Source organism: Vollenhovia emeryi, unplaced genomic scaffold (assembly GCF_000949405.1).
Source record: "Vollenhovia emeryi isolate VEMERY1.0 unplaced genomic scaffold, V.emery_V1.0 DF939225.1, whole genome shotgun sequence".
Classification (NCBI taxonomy): domain Eukaryota; kingdom Metazoa; phylum Arthropoda; class Insecta; order Hymenoptera; family Formicidae; genus Vollenhovia; species Vollenhovia emeryi.
Window position 1 is genome coordinate 549,803 of NW_011967141.1, and position 20,951 is coordinate 570,753.

Below are 20,951 nucleotides of genomic sequence, written 5' to 3' on the forward strand. Positions count from 1 at the left end.
TTTATTTCTTACTCCTACTCCTTACTCCAGCTTACTCCATGTATTGTAGACCAGCCTTTAATCTTGGTCTTGGAGTAAGGGCCTGAGCAGAATAGCTGTCTTGCATTCTTAAGTTCACAGGACAGTTATTGTGTGTTAGGGCCTGAGCAGAACATCTATCTTATACTTTTAAGACAGCCTGAAGACAACGTTTCATGTTTTAAGCCCTTGAAGTAACGCACAATAACTGTCTTACGTCTTGAGAGTACAAGACAGCCATTCTGCTCAGGCTTCAACGCACAATAACTGTCTTGTGACTTAAGGATACAAGACAGCTTAGGGCCTGAGCAGACTGGCTGTCTTGTACTCTTAAGACAACGTTTTGTGTTTTTAAATCCTTGTCTTAAAGGAGCGCACAATAACTGTCCTAGGTCTGAAGAGTACAAGACGGCTATTCTGCTCAGGTCCTAATATCCGTATTCATAGTCGTTCCTCAATTCTCAAGGTTAGTCTGTCTTTGTCTCGCTACTACGTTTTACCATACGCGAGACAAAGACAAACTACCCTTGAGAATTGAGGAACGACTATGAATACGGATATTAGTCTTGAAGCCCACAAGTCCGCCTCAACGTTCCCGCATGGGTCCGTCGAGAGGTTGAAACCCGGTGTGATTTAATGGCAATACTTACGCGGGCTTCATTATTACACGAGTTGGTCCGCCACTCGAGAGACTGCTGGCACTTATTGTCAGAGCGCTGCCGCTCCTCGACGAGAATCAGGAACCGAGCTGAATTGCGGCAGTGAAAACGTGTGAAACGATCGTTACACGAGACTTTTCAAATTGAAGCTTGGTATGCTGCCACTGCTACCACCAGGCGTTTGGTGCAGTCCAGTGCGCCATGCCACGTCTTGCTAGGGAATCTCCGCTAGGGATTAGGCTGGATTCACAGGTTGCGCAAGTTACGCTCCATGTGAATCCAGCCTTAAAACCGCCTCGCGCAGCAGCGCCCTCGGATCGGGCGCGGTGCGCGCGCTTTCTCGACGCACCTGGCTGCCGTGAGCCGTGGCCGATTGATTCGGTTTAGATCGTAAATTTGAATTTCGCAGCGACGGGAAGCAATTCAAGCAATTTGCAAAAGGTAATTTGTTGAGATTTAGGCCGCTGTCTGAAAATGCGGCCCCGTCCTCTTTCGCGGTTCGGCTCGTGGAGTACGGCGGTTAAACCGTAGCGCGTGAAATTTGCTAGTATTTTCAATACTCTTCCTTCTCCGACAGTCCGGTTCGTCGCACTCGGCGAACGTCCGATCTCGGAGGTTTTATCAGATTTCCACTATGGCGGATAATAGCAAAGTGGTCTCGAGACCGAAGGTTAGATTCTGCCAGTTCTCCGACGTTGCGCGAAACGAGGAGCGGACCGTCGGACGTCGCGAGCAACAGGCTGTCGAGCCGGCTGCGCGGGCGAGCGGGCCAACAGTCAAAGAAATGGTAACGCTTAGCAAGCCCATCAGAGTTGTAGATCTCGCAAGATCCACGAATGTCGATGGCAACGTACCTCAGAATCCCCTGAATCCTCTGCACGTGTCTCTAAGTAATTGCAACGTTGACAACGTCGACCCCTCGCATTACGGCACTGCGCTCGCCGGCGTTCGGAATTCATCTCCCTCCGACAAGGATGCGGCGAAAGTCGCGATGATCGTGTGCGGCGTAAACGGTGGTCGGAATGTCGAGAATGTTGGGGCAGAGGAAAATTGTAGAACGTCGCAGCTTGATAAGAGTTCGCGAGACGACGTTGCGAGAGTCGGTGCAAAGTATCTGCGACAAAAGGGGAAAGTGAGCAAAGGTACGTCGTTGAAAAGAGCTGTGACCAGTGAACGCGTAAATGAGGCAAGAACGGGAGATTCTCAGTCGATCGGTGGCCCGAGGGAAACTGAAACCTCAACTTTTTCTAGGTGACGATCGCGTGGAAAAGGCAAACGCGAGGCCGGCGTTCAAAGTGCCAAAAATAACGAAGTCGCAGTCTGCACCAAGCGTTATGAAAAAAATGTTCCAAGGGGGAACCGCAAAGCCTTCGACTACTCGGTCTCGTGTTACGTCGCGTAGCGATTACAAGACTGTAGCGAAAAACAAAGTGCCTCCAGTCAAGAAGATTGTTTTTCGTAACGTGTCGGGTCCCAACGTCAAAACGTCTGTGGTATCGCGGGTTTCTCGCAGGGAACAGATTGATGCGAGACCAAGCGAGGCAAGTGAGAGACGTATTGTTCAACCGGCTCTAACCGTGCAAGATTTGACGCAACCAGAGTACAACTCGATCATCTGTACCATTAATAAGCTGAAAGAACTTGAACAGCAGAAGATTGTCGCGGACATCAGTCATTTACCACCTGCGCTGAAGAACTTTCTAAACGGAAAGGTAAATCTATATAAATCTGTATATTTAGTATGGAAAAGAAGTTGGAAAGATTATATAACGATGTAATAGATGAAGATAAAGGAAAGATATTATGTAAATTATGGAAGGAAAAAGAAAGGCAAAAAAAGATGAGCTAGTCATTGTAGAAATAAGAAATTAGAAGTAAGAAATAAGAAGGGAAAGAGATTAGGGGTAGAGATTAGAGAGTATGGATGAATGAGTGGTTAAGGAACTTTTGTAAACCAAGTCCCACTTTCTGGCTGTATGCTAAAGGTAATAAAGCATATATATATATATATATATAAATCTATAAATCTATATTTCAGAGTATTCTCTTTACCTCTTGCCTTGCAGATCTCCGCAGCACTCGATTTCCCGTTGGACGAGGCGATTTACCAAAATTTAGTGGATTTGAGTATAGACGAGAGACAATTGCCGTCCACTATTACGCGAAGCAAGGATCCGGAACCACGGCAAAAGGATTTAGCGCCGAAGCTCGACGACTTTTTCACGCCTGAAGATACATTAGAGATTTGCGAGGCAGTGCACGTTAAATCCCGAGCGTCGAAGATCGACGATAATTGGAACGCCTTTAAAATAAGCGATAGGATACTCGAATGGAAGTACAGTATAGATTAGTGCATATATATCTCTCTTTCTCTCTCTCTTCCCCCACATATATGTATATATATATAAACATACATGTACAGTCTTATCTGATAGAAATGTGGTAAACCTTATGAATGAAAAGTACAAGAAAAATATCAACTTGATCGCCTGGTAGAGATACAAGGATGTAATTTACTCGATATGTATTTGGTATAATTTTTTTATAACGGACTAATAAATTATAGACATAATTTTACCTAAGTTACTGCTTATATTAAAAAAATTGGAATATTACATGATTAATACGACAAGGAGTCACTTGTCTTACTCTTGAAATGATATTCTTATTGATTTTTCATCGGATTCAAATTCTGATGGCATCGACACGGAACTGATGCCATAATATCTCTGTTTTAGATAAAGGTAGATACGGCAGAGATTATAGTAAAGACATGTGCCGGCCAGTATCATCCCAATTACAACTCCAGCTATGATGACCCTGTTGGAAAATTTCGTGTGGATCGTATATACACACACATGATGCGCACTTTACCGAATTTAAATCTATTATATTTACACAGTGATCCATATATCGTAGTCTCTGTAGCTGCAGCATACATTTTCGTCGCAACAATACTCTGACGATTCACACAAGCCCCATACGCAGTAATGTGCAGTAATCTGAAAATACAATGGAGAGCCGTGTGTATTAAAATCGAATCTACAGAGACTAGTCAGAGAGATTGTGAAGCCAGATTTTGACGCGCAATATCAATTCTATTGACACCAAAATTGGTAAACGTTGATACGCACGGGCGTCGCCCTTAAAAGCAATAACATTTCTACCAACGTCCGTCGCGATACCGTCATGTCGTTAAATTGCAAAAGTGTTATACAAGTTAACGTTATTGTACAAGCAACAGTTAACGTTCAAGTACAAAAAAGAGTGATGATCGCTGGAAGACATACCGGTGAAAAACAATTCGCCAAGCTCCAGGTTAATATGAGGAATATACTGCTTGACAGATACTCCATTGCGTATCATATGATCATATGTACCATAATGTCACAATCCCAACCTAACATGAACCGCACTCTGACATTTACTGTAGTTTAAACCCATAGACATAGGATGTGCTTGACAATAAATGTGGTTACTGCCCAGTAAAAACAGTATAGTTGGTAGCGATGATAATTACTGGTGCGCGGGGCGTTTTTCTTCCGCCAGTAAAGTCGGTTCGAGAAACGTGTAGCCAATCAACGTGCAGCTTTTATGGAATAGCCGCACGTTGATTGGCTACAGATTTCTCGAAACTAGAACTCGGACCATCGTGGACACAGGCCTTTATTCCTATGGCTCTGACTTATATCTGTGAGCCAATCACGCCAGTCGGACCGGTCATGCGCATTTATTTCGATATACTTGAAAATCCACTAAACTTTCCGCGATTGGCAGGCTCGTAAGTCTGGAACGCGTTTACTACGCGGGCGGCATTGAATTGTTTTGAGTCTGCCACAATTTTCGTGAGGAGATCATGCAACATTATGTTCGAAAGTGACGATTGGATCTTTCAAGTGAGTCTTTTCATGGTACAATCGTGCTGCAACTTATCTGACTAATCTGCATTTCGTGTGTTCTTTTTATCATCGCGCGGACAGCAATTCCGGTAGAGCCTGTCTCATCATATATTCGTAAGACTGACAAGTTGGACGCGTATTTGTCTCACGCTACTACTATTCTAGGATGCTTTCAACGAGGACGAAGTCGAGGAGAAGACGAGGAGGAGATCTCAGGCTCCGTGTCGAAACATCGCCGAGAAAGCACCGTCTGCGAAGCGGCGTAGAGTGGACAGTTGTCAAGCTTCGCCGTCAACGACGGACAGTACTCTTGTTGGGCAATCGGGCTGTGATACTGTGGCGAATGTCGAGGACAACGATCACGTGAGAACGCCTTTCCAGAGTGTATCGCGAACGGATTTGTTGAGGATCTTTCAGAACACCTCTCGAAGGGAGACATTTGAAAAGAACTTTGCGAAAGAGATAGAAAATGATCCATCGGGGGTAGCGAGGGTACGAGGAAAGACGCGACCTCCCCAGCCTAGCGTGGAAGCCGCAGCAAAGTGTCCCAGAGTGTCCCAGCACCAAGGATCCAGAGAAAAGACCCGCGAGTCCGCGAGCGACAGGAGACTCGCGAAAGAGGTTAAACTGATTAGAATATTTCCTGGGCCAGCTGGTTTGATACCAGACGTGAAGAGCGACGGCGGTATCTCAGCTGCGTCCTACCTGAGCGATGTTAAAGAATTGGAAAAGAGCGCGACCAAGCCGCGCGGTGTCCAGAGCGTTCAGATCAAGTCGCAGGATGAGAAAAACTTGGTTGGAGAGAGAGCTTGGAAACTTTTGTCCAACGACCTGCCGACAAGCTTTTTGCAAGATTACAACGTCTCTGCTGTTACAGATAGAGCGGACGCTACTCACTGCGACAGTGCAAAAGTCAGGTTTTTCGCCGGTATACTAGACTACATAGACCACAGTCACGACGATCCGTTCGTTATATTGAAGGATTCGACAGGTAGCATAGAAGGCACTATTCACCGCGACATCCCGCTGGCTTATCCCGGCCTGTTAGAGCCAAACGTGGTCATTTTTCTGCGCGATGTAGGACTACTGAAAACTACGACGTACGTAGTGACGAATAAATATCATATTTTAGTATCTTTGGCCAACTTGATAGCCGTATATTCGGATAAAGGCCGGATTGTAAGTACATCTCTTATGGAGAGCATTTTATCCCGTGCTCCAAACGCGGAATTAAATAGGATTATTCAACCGGACGATCGTATGCCGGTTTGCACCGCGAGGAAATCTGGACCGCGAGAGACGGATGAAAGTTGTGAAGCCGCACAGTTCGTGCTCGACTCGTCTGGTCGTCGACCCAGGATCGAGGCTTGCGAGCTAACAACAAACACTCCACTGTCACGTTTGACGAGTGAAACGTACGAGACTTCGAAGGGTGACAAAGTTACGAACCAAACACTTGGACGTTTCAACGATTCGATAGATCTATCGAGTACGGACGACCTGGATAGCATCAACTTTGCCGACTTTGCCGACTGCGATCCTGCAGACTTTGCAATTCCGGAAGAGCAGGATCGTTCGCAATGCGTGTACAAAAGTACGAGCGAAATTCAGCGGTGTCGTTTGCAAGAGGAGGGAAGTACGGAGCGCTTGGAAAATGTCGAATCGACGCAAAATTTTCAAAGGCATACGAAGGAGCGACGCTCCACACAAGTGCCGCGGACTTTGAACAGGTGCACCACCGATGCAAACACTAAGAACTCCGGAATTCGTTACTCGCGCGACAATAATTTCTCGTCCTACGACGACGCAGCCTGTAGAGACTCGAGTGTAAATGAGAGATCCACGTTACAAGTAAAACGTAACATTGAAAACTCGAAAGCTCTAGTAAGCTACTTTACTAACGATAACGACTCGGACGACGAGATTTTGTCGCAGTTGGACGTAGATAATGTATTTGAGCCAAAGAAAGACTGTTAAAGAGAATTTCTTTAGCGTCTCTGTCTGTTTACGTAAAAGAATCCTATGCCGAGACGAACGTAGCGCGTCGCGCGAGACAGGATTTAGAGATTATCGCCGTAGTGTAGTCCTTGTATAGATTATAAACGGTACGTGAAGATACAATGAGTCGAATTGATTGTTACCAACAATAAGAATATATACGTTTGTATTCCTGCCCGAGAGTGTTTGCAGATAAAGCTGTTTGCAAGATTATCTTTGCGGTTGTATTTCTTACTCGAATTTATGAAACATTATACAACAGAGTCAAGGAGAAAGGGCTCTGAGCCGTGACGAGATGTACGTGTCAAAATATAAAAGAATTCGACCGAAACGTTTAAGTTAATCTTTATGTTAGTTTAACAATAAAGTATTTTATATTTTGACACGTACATCTCGTCACGGCTCAGAGCCCTTTCTCCTTGATTCTGATTTATATCATACGAGCCTTTGTCACGCATTATTATACAAGCCATACTATAAAGTTAATGCGGCTCTCGTTAGCGAAGTGGGTTGAGCAAGAGAGGAACGTCAACTGTGCATTATGATTTTACAACGTTATTATATACGTTGTAAAACGCTTTTGGACGTACGTACCCCCCAAAAAAAATTAATGCGTATGTATGTTCAAGCTTCGCCGAGATGACAAAGGCGCAGCGTGCGATATCGCTTAACGCACGTGGTGGGTTGATTATCGTAATCGCTTGCTAATTTAGAGACAGGATAGATTGTAACCGGTTTAGCTCATTCGCAATTTCTTGGCATTACACGTGGTATTATATTTGGTTAAATAAAAGATAAGTGAAATGTGTCTTGTTCCAATTCGAGTCTGGCCAAACTAATCGACTTGCCTGCCACGTAAACGTGAGAGAACAAGTGTGATATACATACATATACATATATATATATGTATATATATACGCGCGCTTTAATCTCTTATATCTATAGCCGTCTTATAACTGACAAATTATGATTCATAATGCTCTTCATAGGATTATCGGCCGGTACATCTCAAGGTCGACTCAATATTATTATATGCATAGACGCATATAAACTTTTCGCTTTGTTTTATGTATGATATTGAAATTGCGGGCAAATTAGGACAGAAGGGACTAGGTTCGATCGAGAGACGAGATTCTCGGTAAATGATAAACTCGTAGCTACGACAGCTACGCGCAAGGGAGGTATTATTACTATTAGTTTTATTATTATTATTATCAGTAGTAGTAGTAGTAACAGCGGTAGTAGGTTTATTATTATCGATGCTTCGATGGCCATGGAAGCAGCAGCGACGCTATATGGCAATGGTAGATAGCATATTTGTTGTTTGATCAAAGCGAGAGACAAAAGTGCACTCAATTCATCGAAGCGTCGAAGCATTATAAAGAAACTGTACGAAGAGGATTACAGGTGTCAACGATAAGCCGGATGTGGAATAAAGAATCGCGGCGAGAGAGAGAGAGATTCAACGAGATTAAACTCGCTTTCGTTTGCACATCCCAGAATTAATCTAGTAATATGTTATTTGTACTATTTCGTGACGCGCATACATCAATGTCAACGTTAATGTTTTACGTCACATCCTTTTCGGTGTATCTCTTCATCAGCTGCCAAGATTCGTCGAGTATACGATTCCTCTTGTTACGGACACGCGACGTAAAGTTTTATACATCTTTGCCATCGATCGGCGAGGCGCACCGTATATCTACCATACGTATATATTTGTTATTGTTAATGGCGAGAATAAAAGATGAGGAAACCAACGTCTCATTTGTCAACAATTACATTGTTACGTATATTTACGTAACGCACAGCGCGTTACATCCGTGCGACAGCGCGTACGCCGGTTTCTCACTCGCAGTCAAAGTGTTTTACTTGGCGCGCTCTTCTCTTCGATTCCTCTTCGTAGATTCCTTCTCAAAGGTATTTGGCTAGTACTCTCTCTGCCCGATAAATCTTTCGCTCACAACTTCTACATTTATATCCACGGACTACAATCGTATCGGATCATATCTGTATCATATCATTGAATATAGATCGAGGTATAAGAATAAGATCCCTTCGTTGCATTTATATTTTTTTATGGTTTGTTTCAACGGACTAATCGCAAAGAGACGCGCGCGCGTGCGTAGTACCATCGGTATGCGCCGGTACGTGGATTATCGCGTTCGATAATTCACCCGTTATTACCGTTATCTTTTTCGATTTAAGCACAAAAGCACAAAAGCTCAGTATTTACGTTAGGAGCGTAGAGAGGCAATAAGAGCCAAACGCTAGGTGCGGAAATCATATTAGATTTACAGTTGAACAAGTCACACGTTTCGAGACCAAAGTCTTTCCCATGACATCTGCAGTATAACAAAAAGATATTTGCATCGCAACGTTAATAATTAAGTAAAATAAAACAAATAAGTATAAATCGAGAAACAGAAGTCTAATATGACTTGAATCTGATATGATCTCCGCACCTAATACCTAGCGTTTGGCTCCTATTGCCTCTCCGTGCTCGTAACGTAAATGTACATCAACAGAGCCGTAATATTTTACTAAGTGATTTCTCAGTATTGTAAGAAAGAAATTCTATTGTATGCTATTGCGAAACTTTTTGTCGAAATCGCCGAAGCAGAAGTAGGAGGAGAATGAGGAGGAGGAGGAGGAGGAGGGGGTGTGACACCGCGCCGCGATAGTAAAATGCGCGACAGTGTACGGGAGTATGTTGCTCCGTACGAGACCCGAGCTCGCCGAGCGTGAAAAAACATTAATCACCGACCTTCTCTTTCTAGTCGTTCGTGGAAAGTCGTTCCAGTCGCCGAGTCGTGCTCTAGCCGCGCCGACTAGAGGTATTCAAAGTGCGCTCGCTGACCTTGTGCGCCGCCAACGATAACGAAGCACTCTTATTGCTTCCGCTCCGCACGTACGTTGATTGCTCGGATTTCAAGCAAAATTATTAAATTCCCGCCACGCGTGCACGCGGGCTCCACGCTGCGTTTCTCCCCGACGCCGGTGCCTCGCCAGCTCGCCAACGATTTTTGAAAATTCCGCACGTGACGAAAATTCAATTCAAACTGAGGCGCGCGAACACGCGCCTGCGTGTCTCTCTATCGCGCGCGAAATCGCCCGCTCTTGCCGTCATCGACGAGGCGAAGGCAAGCTTGAAGAGATTGGACCAATACTCGAAAAGCATCGCGTTCGTACGTACTCTGCTTCTCACATATATACATATAGTCATGTAACTATGTCGTTTCATTTATATATACATATATGAGTATCCTGTATCGCCTATACATCTTATCTTTTATCGACCAGTTCAAACTTATTAATTTATTAAATTATTCACAGAATATACGTATCTAAGGATATCTATTGATAAACGATATAAATGAATAGATATATTCTCGTTGATTGTCAATGTCGCGGCGTTTGCACTGCTGTCGCGCAAGTGCTCCGAGACAAAGCGCAAATTACGGTTGTACCCGATGATAAAATCTTTATTCGATTACGTGCTTATAGCAGTTATGTACACAAGATCATTACGCACACATCTGCAGTTTCGTTTGCGATATAATTTTTGTACCGTGTAATATATGTATACATACACTTGTAGTGTAGTGCGACATACACGAGATATCGCCACACAATCGTATCGTATACAAGTACACGACTACTTTTTCGTACGGTGATATTAATCAAATTAGCGTTACTTTATATTATCTAGAACGCGGGGCCATCGAACATGTTCGATGCATTCACGTAACATCGTCTGGTGGCCGTCAACAATTTAACAACGATTCCCGTAATAATAATAATTACCTAGATACATACATATTTTTTATATTACATCATTACATGATTATTAGGGCTTGATTAAAAAAATTGTTAATTATAATGACCAGCAATTTATGCGATGCGAGAATATTTACGCACATTTAGGCACACGTTTCGAATGTGATGCCACATATGCAAATGCCATGTTAATGTAACCTAGAATAGTTGACAAGGACGCTTGACGACACGTGCGATTTTTTTTTCTTTTTTCCGCGAGCATAAATTCTCTTAATCGATTATGTTCCTCGAGCATTGCAGAAAAGTGTGAAAATGTCACGTACCAGAAAATATTAATGCACTCGACTATGCTGTAGCTTAGGTAGCTGCCCGTACAGCACGCATGTCTAAAAGACACCTTTAAGACGTCTTTTAGATGTCTTAAAGATGTCTTTTAGATATGCGTGCTGTATGCGTGGGTACCAAATAACTGTACACACTCTCTCTCTCTCTCTCTCACACACACACACACACCTACAAATTTTTTGTCCTTTCTCCTCTTTGTAGAGTCGAGTTGTTCTCAGATTTTCTGATTGAAACTTTGATCGAATGGCAATTTTACTATATAGCGATTAACCATTTAATCTTTAGTTTTAAATATTTTTCTGATCGACTCTATAAAATTTAATAAAGTTTTCGATTGCAAGCCAACAGATGTAGTTGAAGCCTTTCGATAAGGATAAATAATTGTTCGAAATACCATATCGTATTTGAAATCTGTAAACGAGAGGCAACACGAGGCAAAAAAGTGGAATGTCCCGATACACACACACGCACACGTACGCACACACACACACACACATCGTACGTTGTGGCATTAAATCTCTTACCATAATTACAATTTGTAATATAACACATATACACGGGGTATAGCTAGGTAGTGTCGAGCTATTGCGAAAATCGAGGTAGACCGCAATCGCGCGATTGGCTTTGCAGAAGGACAGATTAGCGGTGATAAATTGGCGCTACGTAGATTAAACGTAATGTCCTGACGCGTCCGTACTGTCTCTCCCCCCCCCTCTCTCTCCCTCTCTTCTTCTCTCTCTGTAAATGAAAAATATATACCTAACTTCCGTTTTCAAATCATATCTGTAAAATGATGTTTATCTATCTTATATAGATGGATGATAGCGACTTTAATATAAGAGAGACGCTTCAACTCATATATAAAATAATAGATAATTGTCAGAACGTAACTTTTCTGTTACGTAACATCGATGAAATATTTGCGTGTGGTTTAACGTACGTGTATCAAAGCCGGTACGCTAAATAATCTTTAAATAAGCAACTTTGCATTTCGCAGGAGATACCGCGTCGGCGGCAAAGAGGAAAACAAGAGACACTTGGTGACATACTGCAGGATCGTAACGAAAGAAATTGTTCAAGTTATGGTCGATGTTAATGGTAAGCATTGAAAAGCAAGACTGGTCGGCAGACCAATTAATTGTTGCACGAATAATTTTCCGCAAGATATATACACATGGATACATAATTGGTATATAAATTATATCAAATATATATAGTATATTTTATGGGTTTGACAACTTTTATGGTTTATTTCTTTCTTAGGGGTGAACGATAACGAAAAGTCCGATGCTTTATGGCAGAAAATTCATACTGATCAAAATGAACATTTGGTATTATGCCTTTTGTTGCTCTTTTCTATCTTTTCCATCTTTCTTCACACGTATAAAAATCTACAATTCTACATTAATTTTTTTCTTTCTTTCTCTCTCGCTCTCTGTCATTTGCAATAATTGCGTCAACATGACTACATTGTTAACGTGCTTTTAGCATATTTACGGATTCGAGAAGAGTTCTCTGAGGACCACCGTGACATACGTATCGTACGTATTGACTGTCGGATTGGTTCGGCTATTATTTCACTGGTATCCTCGGCTACATCTGTACGCGACTCACCGAAAATGTGCTTTAAATTGCGCGACGAAAATACTCGCGATAGTAAGTCTTTCTCTTTCTCTCGCTGTTTTACACTATCAATCATCGCCAATATCAGCTGTTACTTTATCGCGTGACTAAATAGAGTATTTTTGAGAATAATAATTATGTATAGTGATGTAACAACTGTAAATGTTGTACGTGTACGTAGGATGAGTATCAAGGATTCAAGTCATACTTTGTACAAGATGTCCAGGAAATTTCCACTAGAAACGTAAGGTAAGCTTTTATGGGTAATGCGAGCGCGTGAGTAAATATCGTGTTTAAAGAGATAAAACACACGTTAACACTGACCTAATACTACCCGTTATCTGCGTGCATTTTTAGCGCAAAGAGCTTATTGGCCACTTTGGGCACCGTTGACCAAGGTCTCTTGGAAAAAATCAAGGACAAAAAACTACAAATTAATCTAGAAAACGGCACGCGTCGCGAGGTGCGTGAATACAAGGCTTTCTGGTGCAAAAAGAAATGTTACGTCTGGGACACTACGAATAATATATTCTCGAGGCTCGTAGGACTTGACAATGGTACAATGTGTTCCGACCTCCATCTCTCGCGGAGCGGCTTGTCCAAGGAAGAACAGTTGCTCAGGTGACTTACATTTTCAAATATACTCGTACTGTAACTATTGTAAGAGTTATAATTGTCGAGTGCGAGTCGCTTAAACGAGCGGAATTTTCGTTCAATTATAAGAAATCTTTTTGCCTTCATTACAGGCGTGTCGTCTACGGAAATAACGCCATTGTTGTTCCGCTTCAGAGTATCGGCGTATTACTACTGCTAGAAGTTCTAAATCCATTCTACATTTTTCAAGTATTCACCTTGTCCGTATGGTTCGCGGAGGGCTATCTGTACTATACTATCGCTATAATACTGATGTCGCTGTTCGGCATAACGAGCTCTATAGTGCAAACGCGCAAGGTGCGTGGAAAATGGAAAACTGCCTCGTTGTTGTAAAACCGATCTCATAGCGATTCGCACTTTTACAGAACCAAATCAATCTACGCGGCACCGTCGCGTCGTCCGAAAGTGTGCGTGTACTTCGCGACACGGGTACTTTTGAAAATATCTCTAGCGAGGAATTGGTACCCGGCGATCTTATAGAATTACCGAGACATCGAGCGACTCTCGTGTGCGACGCGGTCCTGTTAACTGGGCAGTGTATATTAAACGAGTCCATGCTAACGGGTAATATATCTTTCAAACGTCTATTTCACCAATAAAATGTCTTGATATATGCACATGCCTATGTGCTCGACTCACTGATTTTAGGCGAGTCCGTACCGGTGACGAAAACATTCTTACCATTACGCTGTACCTTGTATGACGCTAAGGAGCATACATATCACACATTGTACAGCGGAACAACTATAATACAAACCAAGTACGAAACACATACTTTTATACAGATGCCGATAACTATGATTACGATATGGATAATTGATGGGTGGCATTCGTAGATATCACGATCATCAGCCCGTTCTCGCGAGGGTGATTAGAACTGGTTTTCTAACTAACAGAGGTGCTCTCATCGCCGCTATACTGTATCCACCTCCAGCGGATTTCAAATTTGATAAAGATTCATACAAATTCATCGGCATTTTGGCATTTATCGCAACCTGTGGCTTTATATATACCGTAATACTCAAGGTAATCTCTAAGGCTTTTAAATATAAGCAAGCACTTGTTAATACTTGTTTTACGTATCGCATATACTTTTATCGTACCACTTATCTCGTCTTTACAACGCGATGCAAGATATCGATATCCTGCTGTACTGACATTAACATTACAATAAATAATTTAGGTCTCGAGAGGGATTTTAGCTGGAGATATAGCGATAAAAGCATTAGATATTATTACGATAGTTATACCGCCAGCATTACCAGCTGCGATGACTGTAGGCAAGCTGTACGCTCAGGCGAGATTGAAACGTGCCCAAATCTACTGTATTAATAACAGGGTCATCAATGTTTCCGGCAGTATTAATTGCGTGTGTTTCGACAAGGTGAGAGAGAGAGAGATAAAGAAACAAAGATAAAAATGAAGCCCCACGGTCGCGCGCAGAACATTTAAACGTGTTCGTTCTCTCCTTTTCCTCATTGTCCACAGACTGGGACATTGACCGAGAATGGATTGGACATGTGGGGCGTTGTACCATGTACGAACGGTGTGCTTGCCGAGGCCGAGACGGATATACCCAAGCTCAAAGGTCATGCGCTTTTCGAAGGAATGCTAGTTTGTCACAGTTTAACGCTTATCGATGGAGAACTTTGCGGTGACCCTTTGGACGCAAAAGTAAATTACAATCTTTCCCACTTTTATCACTTTTACTAGCTTAACAGCTCGACATCCATCTGACGACTTCATGTGTGACGACACGTGTCGAATATTGTTGAACGTTACAGATGTTCGAGAGTACAAAGTGGATATTGAAAGATTCGGATTGCACGCATGTAAATAAATATGACTCGATAGCACCGATTATTGTCAGTTCACCGGACAAAACAAGCCTGACGAAAGATACCAACGAAATCACGGAGATTGGTATAATACAGCAGTATCAGTTCTCGAGTTCTTTACAACGAATGTCCGTGATCGTACATGCATCGGGATCGGACGATTTCAGAGCTTACGTGAAAGGCTCTCCCGAGATGATAATCGACTTGAGCAAAGCGGAAACTGTACCGCAGGACATTTCGCTTGTTTTAGAGCAATTTACGAAACGGGGATTTCGCGTGATAGCGATGGGACGCAGAGCGATAGCTTCCAAGAGCAGCTCAGAGGTAATACATCCCTGTACATTCGTGCAACGGTTTTCTTTTTCAGTCGATGCACGATTTATATCAGCGGTCTCAACGGCGCGATATCTCCCAAAATGTTTGTAGATATCGAGACTGTCTCGAGAAACGGTTGAACGGGATTTGGAATTCTTGGGACTGGTCATTCTGGAAAATCGACTGAAGCAACCGACGGCGCCAGTAATTAGGGAACTAAGGGAAGCCAATATACGCGTGATGATGATTACAGGTTTTGATGAAACAATGCCATGCATTTTCTTTTCTGGGCGCGCGCGTATCCGTAAGTTCTAATAGACTCGACCTCTTTGATTTTTAGGAGATAATATTCAGACTGCGGCAAGCGTCGCGAGAGAATGCGGAATACTTTCGACCGAAGAACACATGGTAGACGTGAGCATAGTCTCGAATGACGAAAAGGATCGTCCAGAGATCACTTTCAATATACAGTCCCCGTCTCCAAGATTGGTAAATTCTTTTTACATTGGGAATTTTCAACAGGATACCCGTTGAACTTAGTGGCAAACCTCGTGCGGTTAACGTGCCTTTCAATCCCTTCCAGAAGTCGCAGGATCAACATCACTCGATATCACCGACGATTAAAGATGTGGAACGCGGTATAGCCCATTGTAATTACAGATTTGCCTTAACGGGTCAAACGTGGCAGATGATGCGAGAACATTACCCCGATCTTGTAGATCGCGTTTGCGTACGCAGTGCGATATTCGCAAGAATGAGCAGCGATCAGAAGCAACAAGTGGTCGTGGAGCTAATGCGACTCGGTTATTACGTAGGTACGTACACGAGATCTCGAGGGTGTCGTAAAACACGCAGTATTTTTGTAATAAACCAAATTCCAAGCAAACGATACGTAAGTGTGATAACGTGAAAATTGTTCTGTATCGATGCGTGTTTGTTAGCCATGTGCGGAGACGGCGCTAATGATTGCGGAGCGTTAAGGGCCGCGCACGTCGGTATATCGCTCTCTAAAGCGGAATCCAGGTGAGAAACGAACAGTTGTGCGTCGAGATATTATATTATACGCTTGCCTATAATTTTAACTTCCTTCGCTGGTGCTAATCACCAAGACGAGTTTCACACATTTTTTTTTTCTTCACTTGCAGCGTGGCCAGTCCCTTCACCTCGAGAATACCCGACATAAGCTGTGTCCTGAAAGTAATACGGGAAGGACGTGCCGCTCTGGTTACATCGTTCGGAATTTTCAAATTTATGATTGCGTATTCCCTTACTGAATTTTTGTCCGTTATAATACTGTACTTCATAGACTCGAATTTGACGGATCTACAATTTCTGTTTATCGATATCTGTTTGATCATCAACTTTGCCTTCTTCTTCGGCAAGACTCGCGCGTGCGTGGACAAATTATCCAAGACGCCACCGATGACGAGTCTGCTGAGCTTCACTCCGCTTTTTTCTCTAACGGCACACATGCTCGTAATGACCCTTTTCCAAGCGACAGCGTTTCACGCCGTTCAACAATTTCCATGGTTCACACCGTTCGTTCCCACTAGCAATACCGGATACACATGTTACGAAAACTATTCCGTCTACTGTGTCTCCATGTTTCAATACATCACAATGGCTATTATATTTTCACGCGGGAAGCCTTACCGACGCGCAATCTATACCAACGGCGCATTTATATTCTCCATACTTTTGTTAACGGCCATATGCGCATACATTACAGTTTATCCCGCGGTTTGGGTGGTGAACGCGCTGGAATTGATCCTACCACCCGTCTATGATTGGAGGCTCGCTATCCTAGCGCTCGCTCTAGCCAACTTTCTCATTTGTCTCTTCGTCGAGAGCCTTGTGATAGAGCGGGTTATTGAGAATACCTGCAAGAGAAAATTGTACAGGCCGGAAAAATCCAAGAAACAGTATCTAAAGATAGAACACGAGTTGAAAAATTGTCAAAGTTGGCCGAAATTCAAGGGACAACTGCCAATGTCATCTGTCCTGCGAAAGGAAGGCGACTCGCAAAATGTCGCGACTATTACGTACAACAGCCATTGTCGGTATTCGATCGGGGATCAAACGGCGAATGATGTTAGCAATTCGAGCAAGCGACCGAGTAACAGTCGGAATGGAGAAAACGGATTCGAAAATTTTGGCTTTGCAAACGATCAAGTGTAGCAGTGGTATATGTATATATAAACGGATATGTATATACTTTTTTTTACCAATTATTATCCCTTCAAGTGGGTCAGTTGTAAAAATGCTGTGACCCTGCAGCACGAGTGCGGAAAAAGTAATATTTGTATATTTTCCGAAATACTATTCGATGAGAAATATACATGTATAGCAGAAATCACATGGCACAAACCATCAGTGGCATCATAATAAAGTTACAATATAGTCATGAGAGTATAGAGACTGTCACTGGTCCCTATTCTTTTCTTTTTGCTGTGGGGGAGATTCGTGTGGTTAAGAGGGTGGAGGACGAGGGATGAGAGAAAGCAACATTTATGTAAATTTGTACAATTGTAACATTAACTGTATGTTAATGTAATATCATAATCAAACGCAATCTTTACGAATCGTATGTTCTGTAAATCTATCATACATTACTAGGTAATCACCTAGTAATGTATATACAGGGTGACCAGGGATTGTGTTGAAAGTAAATGGTTATTACTTCGTAACAAATAGATCGAAGAAAATGAATCGACCGCCATTTTGTAGAGAAAACTTGTAAATTTTATTAACACGCGTATAAAAAATGTTTTAGTAATTTAGATACATCTTGTAAAAGAATAAAAATTTGCTTGCGCGCATAAATTAATGATCTTCAAAATGTTGTCCGTTAGAATCGGCACAGAACTGCCGTTTCTAACGGACTTAAAAACAGAACGTTTTTAAAAACTTTGAAATATAATACATTAGCCAACATGGCTGTAGAATTGTTGCGAATGTACTTTGTTATTTTTTAGTTCTTCGATGTTTTTGGTCGTTTAGCGTAACATCGATCTTTGAGATAACCCCAGAGGAATAACACAAGAGGCATATTTTAAATTATTAAAACGTTGTTATATAGTCTTTGTACGTATGGTAATAAAATTGACAAGTTTCCTCTGCAAAACGGCGGTCGATTAATTTTCTTCAATCTATTTGTTACAAAGTAATAACCACCCTATTTGTATGACATGATAAACAATAAACATTTCTTAAGACTTGTACTTGACACGGAAAAATCGATCATGCACACAACGCGCCACATACTCAATTTGTTATTTAATAGTAAATCTGTGAATCTATAAAGTAAAATAGATTACAAATCATAAGTCTCGATTGTTTATCATTGTGCGAACCCACAATTTCCATCTTTTTAGCATTTTCTGAAAAGAATAAAGAGTCAATGCGACGAAAGTGACAACACACGTATGTAATTAATTCGATTCGCCCTTAATCAGGATGATATACACACACAAAATTTCTTACCGATAATCGATTCGTGGCTAGCTATCAATTCTTTGCGGATCCATTCCTTGAAACGTAAAACAATTTGATTGATCATTCGAATTACAACGTCATCTATGCTTGGCCGAAGGAGTAAGCTCGGTAAAATCGTAACAAAGCTCTCAAACGTCTTCTCTCTGTCAAATGAAAAAAATATATAATTCGCAACTCGTCTACTCGTTGATTGTACACCGTATGTCGCATGCCAATGGATAATCATTACCGATCGGTGCTCTATACGATTACCTGTGTAACTCATTTAAATCGCTTTTCAACATAATGTCGCCGATAGTCAGGTACAAATGCGATTGCAATTCTTTCTTAGATAAACGAGAGGATGCTTCAATAAGCAATTGTAAAGTATGGCTTAAACTAATACGGTTGGTATACCAAACTGGAGCAGCTTTCAAAAACAAAGTTCTTAAAAGCTCAATTAGTTGCGACAAAGCGGCCGAGTCGCACCAATTTTCAATAACGCCTGTAAAAAAAAAGGGGGGGTAAAGGTCACGGTTTTATGAGAAAGAAATATGTGACGGTATTAATTAGATGCAATATTGATTTACCATTTAAATATTTTACAATGGACAAGCAATGGGTCTTGGTAGACTTGGGAAATTGTTCGTTACGGCCAAACAGGGATGTAAACCATACGTGAATTTGACAAAGTCCCAAGTTTTGTTCCAAACATCCATCTGTAAAGTCTATTTGAGAGAAATCCCGTTGACGTTTCCTGTATTCGTTAACGAGCAGCTTTACTTCAGTATACGGGAATCTCGACAGAAAATTCTTCATATACGCCTCGTGAAACGTATCCTTGAACCAGTGCCTCATACGATCGACGTTACAATCGTCGCGATCAAACGTATCGATGTACTCCACAATCGAGCGTACAATTACAACGATATTCTTCAATAACGCGGTTGCCTCACTCGAAATCGTAAGCTCTGTGTAGCTGTCGACTTTTTCATCCGGGCACACCTCGAGCCAAATATCAGATATCAACGGCATCAATAAACCTACATACTTCATGAATTCCTGCATAGATAGTGTTTCTTCCACGCAACTACCCATCGAGCTCACGTCCTCAAGACTGATTTCGTGGGCTCGAGTCGCATCGTTACTATAAACGGGAACGTATCTTTTCGCTCTTGCGATTGGAAGCACGTTCGACCGCGTTGTCGCAAGCTTTCTACAATTTACAACAGAGACAAGCATATTAGCTAAACGTTCCAGAACCTTATTCTTCCATCTCACATCGGTGCTCGTGGAATTCAGAGTCGTCGTTAAACGTGCCCCAGGCCTAACTTCGTTATGTAATCTACAAATCATGTTCAAAAAATTGGGTAATATCTTATGGCTATCCCTCGCCAATACACCGTCGCAATTCCGCACGAGCACGTCCAGGAAAAGTAGAGAATCTTGCTTGACACGTGGATCAATGTGCGTCATGGCACAGCTCAAATACGATATTACAATTTCACGCAAGGGTATCAGCTGTTCGTTTGAGATACTGCCGAGAATAAAGTCGAGCGCGTGAAAAGAACTTCTTCGTACATCTCTCTCTTTATCCAGAGACAAAGCCGCAATACCACGTAGCAAAGAATTCAATCGCGAATGCAAAGACTTTGGTGGATTTCTCGACAAGATGTCTTTCAATTGACTCAAGGCACCTTCTCTTACAGACGGATTATGATGTCGAAAACGCGTTAACAAATCCTGAAAAAAGAAAATCTGTTAACTGGACAATAATATATACATATATGAAGCTCCAATTGGCGCATTAATTAGGATTATGCGTAATAAGATTTACCACTCAACTCGTAGGAAGAAAACGTGAATTGATTTACGTACGTCAATATTCAATTTGCGAGTGCTGAGAAGTTCCGTTTCATTCCGTTGCTTCAATTGTTCGCGTATCAATATCTTCTTCACTTTGAACGATGTATCCGTAATGTTCAAGCCTTTTGGTAACTGATTGGTGGATTTCTTAGCTTTCAACTTTACTTTCGACTTTTCCGACTTCAGTCGTTTCGAACGTTTATGATTTTTACTCATGTCTTCGATATATTTGTATTAATTACAAAGCAGTACCTTATATCATGTACTAATTCTTCTTTTCTGAGTGGACACTTTTAACCTACAAAATTATGTGATACAACATACGCAGATTTCGCATGGAAAACTAAGTATCCTAAATTTGAGGTTATTTGATTCGAAAATAATACACAACTACGTGAACCACATCTGCGTTCGGAAACCATCCCAGATATTCTAACAGTGCTACCACTTGTCTAGTATCCGCCATAACGCCCATGGGTTAA

The 20,951-nt window shown here is 42.0% G+C and overlaps 5 protein-coding genes across 9 annotated transcripts; 3 read left to right on the plus strand and 2 right to left on the minus strand.

Annotated features, from left to right (window-relative positions):
- The first annotated feature begins 1,005 nt into the window (after nucleotides 1-1,005).
- Nucleotides 1,006-3,254, plus strand: LOC105560687. Of its 2 annotated transcripts, XM_012010006.1 has the most exons (4): nucleotides 1,006-1,118; nucleotides 1,255-1,819; nucleotides 1,929-2,389; nucleotides 2,744-3,254. In XM_012010006.1, exons 2-4 carry the CDS (start codon nucleotides 1,312-1,314, stop codon nucleotides 3,026-3,028), a joined length of 1,254 nt encoding a protein of 417 aa, XP_011865396.1. In that variant the 5' UTR covers nucleotides 1,006-1,118; nucleotides 1,255-1,311; the 3' UTR covers nucleotides 3,029-3,254. The 2 variants fall into 2 exon arrangements, with proteins under 2 accessions (XP_011865396.1, XP_011865395.1); XM_012010005.1 differs by having other exon boundaries at nucleotides 1,006-1,819.
- Nucleotides 3,157-4,174, minus strand: LOC105560686. Its single transcript, XM_012010004.1, has 3 exons — nucleotides 3,968-4,174; nucleotides 3,576-3,679; nucleotides 3,157-3,497 (listed from the first exon to the last, which is right to left on the minus strand). Exons 1-3 carry the CDS (start codon nucleotides 4,031-4,033, stop codon nucleotides 3,323-3,325), a joined length of 345 nt encoding a protein of 114 aa, XP_011865394.1. The 5' UTR covers nucleotides 4,034-4,174; the 3' UTR covers nucleotides 3,157-3,322.
- Nucleotides 4,175-4,429: 255 nt separating this feature from the next.
- On the plus strand, nucleotides 4,430-6,787 carry LOC105560688. The gene is made up of 2 exons (XM_012010007.1): nucleotides 4,430-4,573; nucleotides 4,742-6,787. Exons 1-2 carry the CDS (start codon nucleotides 4,544-4,546, stop codon nucleotides 6,551-6,553), a joined length of 1,842 nt encoding a protein of 613 aa, XP_011865397.1. The 5' UTR covers nucleotides 4,430-4,543; the 3' UTR covers nucleotides 6,554-6,787.
- Nucleotides 6,788-8,425: 1,638 nt separating this feature from the next.
- On the plus strand, nucleotides 8,426-17,528 carry LOC105560691 (probable cation-transporting ATPase 13A3). 3 transcript variants are annotated; one of them, XM_012010011.1, is made up of 19 exons: nucleotides 8,426-8,494; nucleotides 9,355-9,762; nucleotides 11,697-11,797; nucleotides 11,963-12,030; nucleotides 12,188-12,355; nucleotides 12,504-12,571; nucleotides 12,680-12,943; nucleotides 13,069-13,273; nucleotides 13,342-13,540; nucleotides 13,625-13,736; nucleotides 13,813-14,002; nucleotides 14,160-14,360; nucleotides 14,465-14,650; nucleotides 14,761-15,138; nucleotides 15,241-15,382; nucleotides 15,470-15,618; nucleotides 15,713-15,944; nucleotides 16,071-16,152; nucleotides 16,275-17,528. In XM_012010011.1, exons 3-19 carry the CDS (start codon nucleotides 11,782-11,784, stop codon nucleotides 17,305-17,307), a joined length of 3,693 nt encoding a protein of 1,230 aa, XP_011865401.1. In that variant the 5' UTR covers nucleotides 8,426-8,494; nucleotides 9,355-9,762; nucleotides 11,697-11,781; the 3' UTR covers nucleotides 17,308-17,528. The 3 variants fall into 3 exon arrangements, with proteins under 3 accessions (XP_011865401.1, XP_011865402.1, XP_011865400.1); XM_012010012.1 differs by lacking the exon at nucleotides 9,355-9,762 and having other exon boundaries at nucleotides 8,429-8,494; XM_012010010.1 differs by lacking the exon at nucleotides 8,426-8,494 and having other exon boundaries at nucleotides 8,504-9,762.
- Nucleotides 17,529-18,390: 862 nt separating this feature from the next.
- On the minus strand, nucleotides 18,391-20,899 carry LOC105560689 (testis-expressed sequence 10 protein homolog). 2 transcript variants are annotated; one of them, XM_012010009.1, is made up of 6 exons: nucleotides 20,861-20,882; nucleotides 20,482-20,767; nucleotides 19,194-20,346; nucleotides 18,877-19,108; nucleotides 18,613-18,767; nucleotides 18,391-18,509 (listed from the first exon to the last, which is right to left on the minus strand). In XM_012010009.1, exons 2-6 carry the CDS (start codon nucleotides 20,683-20,685, stop codon nucleotides 18,406-18,408), a joined length of 1,848 nt encoding a protein of 615 aa, XP_011865399.1. In that variant the 5' UTR covers nucleotides 20,686-20,767; nucleotides 20,861-20,882; the 3' UTR covers nucleotides 18,391-18,405. The 2 variants fall into 2 exon arrangements, with proteins under 2 accessions (XP_011865399.1, XP_011865398.1); XM_012010008.1 differs by having other exon boundaries at nucleotides 20,482-20,899.
- Between the last annotated feature and the right edge of the window lie 52 nt (nucleotides 20,900-20,951).